Here is a 12,923-nt window from a genome sequence, read left to right on the forward strand (position 1 = left end):
CGTTGAAAGATTTATTTTGGAAACCTTTCTGTATGCGATGAGTTGGAATTTGACAGCCGGTTGTCATGGATTAGCCTTTGAGCTTCGTGGAAACAGCACACGGTGATTTGTTAGTTCCCGCAAAACACTTCTGCCAGGAATAATGCTTTTCAGTTTAATTGCAGGCTGGCAGCAGTCAGTGCTGGATAGTTATTGCTGTGTAGACTGATTGGTCTTATATACTTACGTAGTGTTCAGACAGAGTCACCCTCCGCCTGGAAATTTGACTGATAGACTGGATGTGGTCTCTTATGGGGAGAGGGCTTTAGGGGGATCACACAGTGGTGAAATAGTCTAACTAAAAACGTATTCGTGCTCTCTCTGTGCACTCAGTGGTCTGCCGGCTGTATAGGATTCCTTGTCACTGATAACCATTGAAACCCAATAGTTATACTTGAAATGACTGTGATTGCATCGGTAATAGTGCTTAACACTTTTGTGAACTAGCACAGACGTGTTAGAGGGTTAAGATTTTTAGGTTTCATTTCAAGACAAATTGAGACGGATTCTAGGTAGAATCGCCCAAAGCAGTGTTTCCATTGTTTACCTTTTCTCCTTAAAATTATTTTTAAAGGTTGAGAAAATACTACTTGCTACCAGAAGACATAATTATTTACAAAGTAGCCTTGTATGGCAGAAATTGGGCTCGTTTGTCATAATTGGTGTTATGGGCATGGCAGCCATCAGCCCAGGTTTTCTGGGGGAGGTTCTGACTTCAAAATATTAACCAGTTATTCACAGTTTTCTCATATTTGTCAGATTATGTGTTAATTTGGGATTAAAAAATACAGTGGCTGACTAGGATGGAATATTCATCCTGTTTTGTTAACCCTCCATCGAGGATATTTTTTCCATTGGTTTTTAGAGAGAGTGGAACGGAGGGAGGGAGGGAGGGAAGAGAGAGAGAGAGGAGAGAAACATCGATGGGGTGCTTCCCACACCCCCCGACCTGGGCTGGGGATCAGACCTGCAACCCAGGTACATGCCCTTGACTGGGAATTGGGCCCACGACCCTTCAGTGCGCAGGCCAACGCTCTAACCGCTGGGCACACCGACCAGGGCTATCAAATATATATATTTTTAAGATCACTCTCTCAGCTTAAATTTTACATCAGCTGGAAGAATTTGGAGGCAGTGTGTGCTGTAATTTAATTAAGATCATGGTCTCTGGGATCAGACAGTTTTGGATGCAACCCCTGACATTACCATTCTTTTAACCTTGAGCGAGTTGTGTGTTCTTGTTCTGCCTCGGTTTCCTCATCAATGAAATGGGAATACTAACGGGACTTAGCTCACAGAGTTGTCGGAAGGGTGCAGGAGACGTGGGCATAATAAACAGTGCCTGGCGCAGAGCAAACGCGACCTGCCTTTGGTGATACTGTGCTGAGCTTGGAACGGCTCTTAAATAAGAACTACCTTTATGAGGACATTTCAGAAAGTCCAGTTCATATTACATTTGGAGTCCATCCTCTCCTCAAGGCAGTGTAAACATGCAAGTTTTAAAAATATGAAATGCTAAAAATCTTACCTTAAGGTCACGTCTAGGATAACTCCTTTTGATCTTAGTAGAATTGGGAACAGACCATAGCAGCTCAACAGGGAAATTAGGAAACAGCAAAAAAAAAAATATTCATTCCTCTTTGAGGAAAGAAATTAATAAATATAGTGGTGTATATATAAAGAGAAGTCATACACATATTTATTCGTATAATACATTATAGTAGATTTAAGTTTACTGGCCTGGTTTCTTTCCCCCCAATTTTATTTTTTAAAAAGAAACAAACGAAATGAAATTAACGTTCTTTAAAGCGGAACTAGTCTACATTATTATTCAGTGTCAGGAATGGAAAACGATTCTTACACAGTAGATAAAACCTAACCTGCCCTGGCCGGTTTGGCTCAGTGGTTAGAGCGTCGGCCCGAGGACTGAAGGGCCTCAGGTTCGATTCGAGCCAGGGGCACGTGCCTCGGCTGCAGGCTCGATCCCCGGCCCTGCGGGGCCCACTTCGGAGGCACCCAGCAGTGGGTCTCCAGTGTCCTCTCTTCCTCTGTCTCCCTCCACTCTTTCTGAAAAGCAATGGAAAAAAAAAACAATAACAGAAAAAAAACCCTAACCTAATTTTTAAAAATTCAGCCTCTTCCGTGCCGATGTGGTTTTCGTGCTCACATCCCCGTGTGGCGCGGTGACGAGAGGGTGAGGCACTGCGCTGGAGGGGCTGTGGCCAACCTGTTGGACTCGACCGCGTCATCCTGAGTTACTGTGTGGAACGGGATTAATCGCTCCCCGCCCTGGGCAGAGCCCCTGGAGGGCCTCCCTCCTCCCTGATGAAGTGCCTCCCGCCTCCCTTTAAAGTGAATGCGGGAATATCCTCGGGGAGCAGGGTCCTTTACCCGACACGTCTCAAAAAAAGAGGAGTTGTAATTTGAAAATTTAAAGATACCCCAATTTTATTTATTTATTTATTTATTTATTTATTTATTTATTTATTTATTTATTTATTTTTTAAATATATCTTTATTGATTTCAGAGAGAGGAAAGGAGAGGGAGAGAGAGATAGAAACATCAATGATGAGAGAGTCATTGATCGAGCCCGCAACCCAGGCATGTGCCCTGACCGGGAATCGAACCCCGATCGCCTGGATCCTAGGTCGACGCTCAACCGCCGAGCCACACCCGGCTGGGCAAGATACCCCTATTTTAGAACCTGCAACTGGGAGGGTTTATAATGAGGTGAAAGTGAGGCAATGGTGCATTTAAGACAGGAGATACTTTGTTACGGCCATGCGTTTAGTTATATTGTATGTTTCCCCTACAAGGAGAACATTTTTAAATCAAAGTGATCCCAACACGTGTCATTCTCATACCCATGCTTGTCCTTTCCTCTTTCTTTGGAGAACCTAGGAAAAGATACGTCAGGTGGGAACGAGTATAAAGTTTTTAGAAAAAGGGACGACAGGAGATAAATGTAGAAGAGTGGCGTTGAAAAGGAGCCCCCGTGAGACGTCACGAAGCCTTTAGCTGTCACTGTGGTACTTACTGGGCGGCCTTTCCTTGCAAAGATAAGATAAGAACTTCCCTCCGATCTCTGGATTATTGGTCAACTCTCCGTTAATTTCTAGGTATCTGGTGACCCATCTCATGGGGGCAGATCTGAACAACATTGTGAAATGCCAGAAGCTGACGGATGACCATGTTCAGTTCCTTATCTACCAGATTCTCCGAGGTCTCAAGGTACACACAGTATTCGTGATAATTTTGACACATGAAATTCTCTCTCTCCTTCTCTCTCTTCTGTTTAGGGCTTAAGGGGGGAATAAAAGGCAAAAAACTTTCCTTATGGAAAATTTCTAACACTCCCCAAATCACTAGTACTATCATAGTTAGCGAACCCCTGTGTTTACTCACTGACCGCAGTGACCAGCACGTGGCCAGTCTCGTTTCTCTCGTGCTCCCCACCTGGGGTTGCGGGAAGGCAAGTCGAGGCGTCATCCCGGTCCGCCCACAGGTCCGTCAGGATGCGTGTCGGAGCAGAGTGCTCCACGACGACACCTCAGCAGTAACAATAATTTCCTGGTATAATCTAATATCTGGTCAGAGTCATGTTGAAACTTTATAAACATCCTCAAGGAGGCTCCTTTATTTGTGGGAGGGGCGGATAAACTCTTTAAAATTAAACCACTTTTGCAAATGGGATACCTGTAATACTCCCAACAATAAAGATAAATTTAAAAAGTTAAAAAAAAAAAAAAAAATTAAACCGCTTTTGCTAGTTAGCCACTTTGAATCCTTATGGAGCTCCAGAGAACTAACTAGAAAATAGACTGAAAGCTCGCTCACTCGTACTTCAGCTCTGAGCAGAGGTGATGGTATGGAAATCACAGTTATGATGAATGTGTAGGCTACTAAGAATCACCTGTTCTGGGTTCTAATCCCGTCGTTGACACTGGCAGTACTTACTGATTCACGAAAACGCACCTCGATTCGGTCATGTAATGTGGCCGCAGGAGGTTGGCAAAGACTTTTCATTTAACCGACTTTTTTCTATTTCACAGTATATACATTCAGCCGACATAATTCACAGGGTATGTCTTGTGTTTTTTATTAAATTATTTTGGGGAACTGGGGTGTGTGTGGTTGCCGGCGGGGGGGGGGGGGGGAGACTGTCATTTAGCCAAGACTCTAAGCTTATTTTAGCCATTGAAATATTGATTAATTGCAACTTTACTCTAGGTTTAAAATGATTAAAGAGAAAAGATGTATAGTTTTTACCTATTTAAGGCTAATTAGGACTAGATAGTGACGACAGAATGGGGATTGTCTGCTTATGGCTGGGCGAAGTCTTAATATTATGTTTGGATCTAAGGAGGGAATTCACCCTGCGCCATAAAGCTGCTCCTGTCCTCTCTGCCCTTGCTTCCTAGGACCTGAAACCTAGCAATCTAGCCGTGAATGAAGACTGTGAGCTGAAGGTAAGGGGAAGAGATGGTGGGAAGTATTTGTTTCACCTCATAATTACATGTTTGATTAACCAGGCAGATTTATGTAGGGGATGGATGTATAAGCCGTGACTTTTTATCTGGAAGGTCATATTGTCCTCGGGAGTATCAGACTTTGAAATTTAAACCGTAGACTTAAGTAAGCTTTAGTTTTAAGTGACGTTAAAGGAAGCATCCGATATCTTGTTTTCATTCTAAAAGTTAAATCTGAAATTTAGTATATTGTTATAATAAAGGAACATTATAGTCTGAATGTCAAGTAAGCAATCCTGAAGAGAGAATTATTAGATTAAATAGAAAAAATTGTAAAAACCTATTCATTCAAAATAATTCAAATAAGAGATCAGTAAATTGTCTATGAAGAACAAACAGCTCTGGATTTTTTTTTATTTCATTTCTTTTTTTAATAATTCAAAAAAATTTTTTCAATTACAGTTGACATACAATATTGTATTAGTTTCAGGTTTCATTTCATTTTTTACTCACTATTTTTGAAACGTAATTTACAGTGTTTTTGAAACATAATTTACATTTTTTACTCAATGTTTTTGAAACGTTACTAAAGTGCATCAATTTAAGCCCACATTTGACAAGTTTATATACCCATGTAACCACCAACTCAGCTATAATGAACATTTGCGTCAGCTCAGAGAGTTCCCTGCGCCCCTTCCTAGCCGGTCCCACCCCTCCACCCCTCATCCTGGCTGCAGACGACGACAGATCTGCTTTCTGACCCTATAGAGTAGGTTTATCTTTTCTGGAGTTTCGTACAAATGGAATCACGCAGTATTTGCGTGTGACTTTTGCTTAGTATATTTTTGAGATTCATCTGTAGTGCGTAGCTCATTCCTTTTTCATTGCTGAGTGGTATCCAGTTTGTGAACATGCCACAGTTTGTCCCTCCATCTGTTGGTGGACAGACATTTGCGTCAGTCCAGGTTTGAGGCTGGGTAGAGCTGCTGTGAGCACTCACGTGCAATCTCTGTGTGGACGTTCCCTTTCATTGCTCTCGGGTAAATACTGGGAGTGCCAGTCTTGTTTTGCTTTTTGTAATTTCATTTTTCAAAGCACGTGCTGTGTTTGCCATGCATTCTGGGCCTAGGCCAGGAAATGTGTTTGTGAAAGTGCCGTGTTCTCGCTTTCTCCGAGGCACTAGGATTTTCCCCATCCTGCTTTAGCACCTGATGTCTCTCCTCTCCCTTAGATCTTGGATTTCGGACTGGCTCGGCACACAGACGATGAGATGACAGGCTATGTGGCCACCAGGTGGTACAGGGCTCCCGAGATCATGCTGAACTGGATGCATTACAACCAGACAGGTATGGCTTACATTGTTATTTGGGGCCTGCTAATGCCACCTTGGGTGTATTTGGATTCTCAGAAGCAGAGATGGGAGTAGGAGGAAACATCTTTTCCTTCCTCGGTGATCCTTTTCAAGTCCACAAGCAGAAAATATTTCAGTTGCTCAGAGAGTGAAGTTTAAATACACAGCTTCCAAATTTTCTGATCTAGCAATTGGGTTTTTATTTATTTAGGTTTTCAACTTACTCTCTGAGTATTTCTACCTGAAGACAACGGTCCATAATCTTAACCTCTCAGTATTAGTTGGGAGAATCCACCATTTCTACCAAGAAGAAACTTGCCCCTTTGCGCACAGCTTATTATTTCTCTTGTCGTAATTGTGTCTGGACTTGTCCTCCCTATGAAGCCCTTTAGTGGGGTGAAGGTCTTAATAAGCTTCCTTATTTCTGGAAAGAGTATGATTGTGCAACCTCAGATGTCTTAAGTACTACTCTGAGTGTTTCGCCCCCCGCTATAGTGTCCTTGGTGGCCAAGTCTGATAACCGTGTGCACTTTTACTTCTCTTTAACTTTGCCAGTTGATATTTGGTCGGTGGGATGCATAATGGCCGAGCTGCTGACTGGAAGAACATTGTTTCCTGGTACAGACCGTATCCTTTGAAAGTTTGGAGTCTTGTTTTCTAACTGTATGCCAGTGTCTGTGGAAGTCTATTACTCTTGCCTGTCTCTAGGGAAGGTGCGCAGTTACTTGCCTCTATAGGGCAGATATGCACCAGGAGATCTGCCCTCTTGCCGAGTGCCTCGCCTTGGCAAGAAGGGCGCTCCGGTTTCCTTTCGTGAGCTGGAAACACTCCCCATCAGCTGGAAGACCCTTTAAAGCTTTCACATTACGTTAATATCCTGCGACCTGAGCGTATTCACGAGAAGACTGGGTTAGTCTGCTTGTACAGACACTTAAACGGCACAATTTATAAATCGTGGCATCTCTTTTTATGTTTGGTGTGCATATTAAAAGGGCTGTATTTGGTCTCTGTAATGATGTACCTGCCTGTTATGTTTGTTTAACAGCAAGTAATAAAAGCAAGAAGTGATCAGGCCACCCTGTCTTGTTCCCTCCCCCACTTTTTTTTCCTCTCTTAACACAGCTTAATTTTTATCCCAGATTGTAGCCAAGCGTTAATTTACTTCCCGAGTTAGTGTCTAGTTTGTGGTTTATCTTGGCTCCTGTATTTCAGCCCTTTCCTATCTGCTGCATTCCTATTTCTCAGTTTAGTGATAATATCGTCAAAATGTGCTGTGTTGGAACTCCCGTCGGTTCCCCTGGGTGACGATGTTTAGGTGAGGAAGAATGTTGAAATAATATTTCTAGAATTAGGTTTGAGGATGTTGGTAAAAGCCGTTGGACCGGCCTTCAGTGGGTTAGGCGGCCTTCGGAGGGGCTGCGGTCCCGCCCCCGTCAAGCTTGGAGGCCTAGAGCAGTTCGGGCCCCTCGCCTACGCGAACTCTGGTCTGGAGGCCGGAGTGCCGTGTACTTGCTGGAGGGTGGACTGTGCTTCTGTGGCGCCTGACGTTCATGTTATCTGTCACACGTCCTGACTGTCTTCCAGAGGAAACGCACTTTCCCAGTGAACTGAAACAGCCCCTCCCTCGGGGAGCTGTTCTGTTTTCCTGAGCCTCACGGTCCGAGAGCGCAGTCCGCCCACATTTAGCTCACCTTGCTGCTCCCTCCCCGTCTCCAGAGCGGAAGCCTCCTTCCTGCCTCCTGTGTCTCCTGTGTCTTTCGCTTCACTCACCTCGTATCTGTTCCTTAGAAATTTGGTGTGTACGTTACAGCCCAGGCTGGGGGGATTGGGGAGCGCTGTGTCTCTCCCTTTCCTCAGGTACACAGGGACTCCCTTTCCTCGGCGTCCCCAGCTATAGTCGCCCTCCGAGCACGCTGCTCTGGCGCTGTCCCCTGTTCGCCTCTCCCCTCCCATCTGCCCGCAGTCAGCCGGAGACACGGGGGCAGGAAGATGGGGGGCACTGCCCTGGGATCAGACCTAGAGCTGGCAGCTCTTCTACTCCCAGCTGCGCGACTTTGAGCAAGTTTCCTGATCTCTGTCTCTCGGTTTCCTGAACTATGAAATGCTGATAATGGTACATACCTCATGTGGTGGTGCGAGCATTCAGTGAGATAATATCTGGAAACTGCTTAGCGCCGAGCCTTCCAGGAAATGTTAGTCATCTTCTTCAAGAATGATCTTTGGGAAGCAGTTTCTCCAGCTTTGCACTCTGTTGTCTATGAATCACTAAAGCATGGCTTTTTGCTTTATTTAAGTTTGCGACAGAGGTAGCAAAGGATGGGTCGCTTGGCAGGCTGCTGGCAGAAAGGTTTCTGAGCAGTTGTCCCCTGGGCCCACCTCGGAGACAGCTGCCCACGCCCCGGTGGCCCGACCCTTTAGAATGCCAACCTGCAGCCGTGAGACGTCTCCCCCTCTGTGCAAACTTCCTTTCCTTCCGCGAGCTTTAGGTAGAAAACCTAGCACTTAAACATTTTACTAGGCGATTCCTATTTTAACACATGTGAATGTATTTCACAATTCTTATTTTAGTAATACCCTGTTTTCGACTTGGCTCTTTTTGAGGCAGATCAAATTCAAAGGATTTATATTTGTAACATACATCACCCTCTTCTTGTCATTGCCTCTCTGTGGATGTGGCTTTGGTTGCCTGGCAAGGGGAGAGGAGAGTGTTTTCTGTTATTTTTTCTCACCTGAAGTGTTTAGTCGCTTATATTCTAGCGCAGTAGTTCTTACCTCTCATTGTGCATCAGAATGCTTTTGGCAGCTTTTAAAACCCCCAGGTGCCTGGGCACCACCGCAGGGACTCGACTTCGTGGGTGTGGGCCGGCGCCCAGGCTTTGGAACAGCGAAGTCCCTCTTGGTTCTTGTGTGCAGCTGGCTGATCCTTTCAGGCAGTCTTCCTACATATATATATTTTTAAATACCAGTAAGATCAGAAAGTTAAGAACCTAGAATTGTCCATTTGGGGGTACAGAAAGATGTTAGGAAACATCTAGTTGAGCCCCCTGTTTTTATCGATGAGGAAACCAAGACCCACAGAGCATAGAGCCAAACCTATCACCTGTGACTCAGGTCGCAGTTTCTTTCCGGTGTTCTGTTTGCTGTCGGGTCCCCTAATGTCTAGGACTCCTGCTCCTCTTACAGCCTCTGGAGGAGGAGCTGGCCCCACGCACTCCTTCCTTTGCCGGGGAGGCACCCTGCGACTGCCTGTCGCGGCTTTTCAGTGCAGCTGATCGCTGCGGGAACCGCTAGAGCACGCGCTTTCCTTGAGTGCACAGTTTTCTCCGCTTCCCTCGCTTACTCATCATCTGGCATTTGGGACGCGTGGTTTCAGCTTCTAGATAACAGCTGTGTTTAACAGAACTTCCTGCGGTGTTGCAGATGTTTTGTGCCTGCGCTGTCCACTGTGGTGGTTGGTGGCCAGCCACCGGCCCCGTGTGGCTAGTGAGCAGTTAAAGCGTGGCTAGCGTGGCCGAGGAACCGAATTAGAAATATGTTTGTGATAGAATGTATTAACATAACATTTACCATTTTAACTTTCTTACGGTAAAAATAAGCATAACATACAGTTTATCGTTGCAACCATCTTTAAGTATCCAGTGCAGTGGTATTAATTATATTCACAAAGTTGTGCAACTCTCACCACTATCTATTTGCAGAACGTTTCGTCACCCCGAACAGAAACTCTGTACTCACCCTCCCCTCCCACAGCCTCTGGTTACCTCTCTTCTACTTTTCATTTCTCTGAATTTGCGTATTCTAGATATTTCATGGAGGTGGAATCACACTGGATTTGTCCTTCTGTGTCTGGATTATTTCACTAAGCACGTTTTCAGGGCTCATCCAGGTTGTGGCCTGTATCAGACGTTCGTTCCTTTTTATGGCTGAGTCCCATCCCATTATATGTATGCATCACATTTTGTTAATCGATTCGTCTGTTCGTAGACACAGGTCGCTTTCCCCCCTTTGACTGCTGCGGATAGCACTGCCGTGAACACTGGTGTGCAGGTATTTGTGTGAGTCCCCGCTTTTAATCCTATTGGGTGCATACCTAGGAATGGAATTGTCGAGTCGCACAGCAGTTTGTGTTTAGCGTTTTTAGGAGCTGCCAAACTGTTTTCCGCAGCAGCTTCCCCGTTTTACATGCTCACCTGTGATGTGCGAACCATTTCTCCACATCCTATCTTCACCAATACTTGCCTTTTTCCCCTTTTTCCTTTCCCTTCTCTCTCCCCCCTTCCTTCCTATTAGTCGCCCCAGTGGTGTGAAGTGGTGGTATCTCTGTGTGGTTTTGATTTACATTTCCCTAACGACTAATAATGTTGAGCATTTTCTCCTGTGTTTACTGGCCATTTGTATATATATCTTTTTCCGGAAATATACATCAAGTCCTTTACCCATCTTTTAATTGGGTCATCTTTTTGTTGTTGAATTTTAGGTGTTCCTTATACATTCTGGCTGTTATACCTTTGTTAGATATATGATTTGCAGATATTTTTTTCTATTCTGTGAACTATTTATTTATTTATTTTAATCTTCACCCGAGAATCTATTGGCTTTTAGAGAGGTGGGGGGTGAGAGACATCGATGCGAGAGAGAAACATCGACTCGTTCGTTGCCTTCCATACATGCCCGACTGGGAGTCGAACTCACCGTGTGGGTGTGTGCCTTGACCGGGAATCGAACCCACACCCTTTTGGTGTATGGGACAACACGCCAACCAACGGAGCCACCCGGCCAGGGCTTTTCACTTTCTTGATACTGTCCTTTGATGCACAGAAGTTTTCATTTTGATGAAGTTCTAATTTATCTATTTTTTCTTTTGTTGTTCATGCTTTTAGTATCATCTCAGAACGTATTACCAAAGTTAAGGCCATGAAGATCTCCTGTTTTCTACTAAGAGTTTTATGGGTTTATCTGTTACACTGAAGTCTTTGATCCATTTTGAATTAATTTGATACATGACATGAGGTTAGGGATCAGGTTTTATCTTCTGTGTGTGGAGAGTCCATGGTTCCCAGTACCACTGTTGAAGAGCCTGTCCTTTCCGCGTTGAACGGACTTGGCACTCCTGTCAGTTCCAGTTCTGTGCCATTGGTCTCTATATCTGTCCTTACAGCTGTGCCACACTGCGCTGCTTACGGTAGTTTTATGGTAAGTTTTGAAATCAGGAAGTGCAAGTCATTCGATCTTATCATTCTTCAGATTTCTTTTTCTCTCTCTGGGCTTCCTTGTAATTCTGTATGAATTCGACGATGTGCTTTTCCATTTCTGCAAAAAAAGCTGTTGGAGTTTTTATAGAGATTGAATCAAATTTTTAGATTGCATTTTAACAACATTAAAATGTTTCTTACCCAGGAACAGGTGGATGTCTTTCCATTTTTGGGGGGTCTTCTTTAATTTCTTTCAGTGATGTTTTGTCATTTTCCTTGGACAAGTCTTTCGCCTCCTTGGTTAAATTTATTCTTAGGTCTGTTATTCTTTTCGATGCTGTTGTTCGTGGAATGTTCTCTCTATTTCCTTTTTGCTTTGTTCATTGTTGGTGTGTAGAAACACAGCTTGTTTTTGTTTGTTGCTTTTGTCCCCTGCAACTTTGCTCAATTTGTTTATTAGCTCTAGTAGCTTGTTGGCTCTAGTGCATTGGTTCTAGTAGCTTGTTGGCTCTAGTGCATTGGTTCTAGTAGCTTGTTGGCTCTAGTTCATTGGTTCTAGTAGCTTTCTTGTGGATGCTTTGGTATCTTCTATGTATAGGATCAAGTCATCTGTGCAGAGACAGTTTTACTCCAATCCAGATGCTTTCCCCCCTCTTATCTAATTGCTCTGGGCAGAACTTCCAGATAGAGTGTTGAATGGCAGCAGTGAAAGTAGGGATCCTTGTCCTCTTATCTTAGAGGGAAAGCTTTTAGCCTTTCGCCACCGAGCACGCTGTTAGCTGTGCATTTTTCATGAGTGCTTTTCATCATATCAGGGAAACGCCCTTCTATTCATAGTTTTGTTTTCTTAATGCTCACACAAGGAGATGTTTTACTGGTTTTAGAAAGGGGGGGATAAGGGGGGGGGAGAGAGAGAGGGAAACATCGATGTGAGAGAGAAACATTGACCATTGCCTCCCATACTCGCCCTCCCACCAGGGATTGAGCCCAGAGCCAAGGCACGTGCCCTGACTGAGAATCGAACCAACGACCTTTTGGTGCATGGGGACGATGCTCTAACCAACTGAGCCACACCGCCAGGGCTATTTATAGTTTTATGAGTGTTTTTATCTGATCTGAATTTTTAATTTCATTAGACTTTATTTAGATTACATTTAAATTTAATCACATGATATTCCTGGTACTGTATTGAACTACGCAGTTTCAGATTTTTGCAAGTCTTTCCGTTTTACCTTTTTGTTTTTTTGTGATTAGCCTTTTTCTTGAGCGAGCCCTTTGTACCGGTTAATAATCCCTGGAGTTGCCCTAAAGATATAAGAAATATTAATTTTTGTCTTAAAGCTAATTATATATTGTTAGGTCAGAAATTATTCTCATTTGTGACTTTGCAGAATCCTTCCAACTAACTCAAAATAGAATCGTAATCTTTTTAAAGAATGAAGCCCGTCCTTTTGAGTCTAGTGGACTGGGCACATCCGTGGACACAGCTGACAGACCTTTACACTCTAGGAGAGAGGGGATCCAGGTTGTCCCTTCAGGTTGCGCCGCCTCACTGTGAACACCGTCAGTGTGAACGAGCGAGCCGGTGGGAAAGTGGCATCGCTCACATCTAAGCCCGCAGCCTGCGGAGGAGAGAAAGTGAGTTTCGCATCCGCTGCACATCACATACTGTGTTCCCTCCCGCGGGCACAGCCCTGGCTTACTGTTGCTTTTGTTTCCTAGGTGATCAAGTGAATTTCCTCCACGTGTAAAACTTTTTTCTCCTTCTTGTATTTTCATAGAAGCGGTGCTGGGGTAATGGGGCTGCTGAGTTACGCTCCGCTTGCCGTCAGCCGGCTGCCCTGCTCCCTGTGAATGTCCCTGGCGGATTA

The 12,923-nt window shown here is 44.3% G+C and overlaps 1 protein-coding gene across 2 annotated transcripts in view; it reads left to right on the top strand.

The window, feature by feature from the left end:
* MAPK14 (mitogen-activated protein kinase 14) overlaps window positions 1-12,923 on the top strand; it is a 68,444-nt gene that overhangs the window by 35,081 nt on the left and 20,440 nt on the right. For both annotated transcript variants that reach the window (XM_081141083.1, XM_081141084.1), the window contains exons 4-8: window positions 3,160-3,271; window positions 4,093-4,122; window positions 4,462-4,509; window positions 5,741-5,855; window positions 6,416-6,487. In XM_081141083.1, coding sequence (XP_080997209.1) covers window positions 3,160-3,271; window positions 4,093-4,122; window positions 4,462-4,509; window positions 5,741-5,855; window positions 6,416-6,487 — 377 coding nt within the window. The remainder of the gene's footprint in view (window positions 1-3,159; window positions 3,272-4,092; window positions 4,123-4,461; window positions 4,510-5,740; window positions 5,856-6,415; window positions 6,488-12,923) is intronic.

The sequence above is a fragment of the Miniopterus schreibersii genome (genome assembly GCF_964146895.1).
Source record: "Miniopterus schreibersii genome assembly, chromosome: 6".
Classification (NCBI taxonomy): domain Eukaryota; kingdom Metazoa; phylum Chordata; class Mammalia; order Chiroptera; family Miniopteridae; genus Miniopterus; species Miniopterus schreibersii.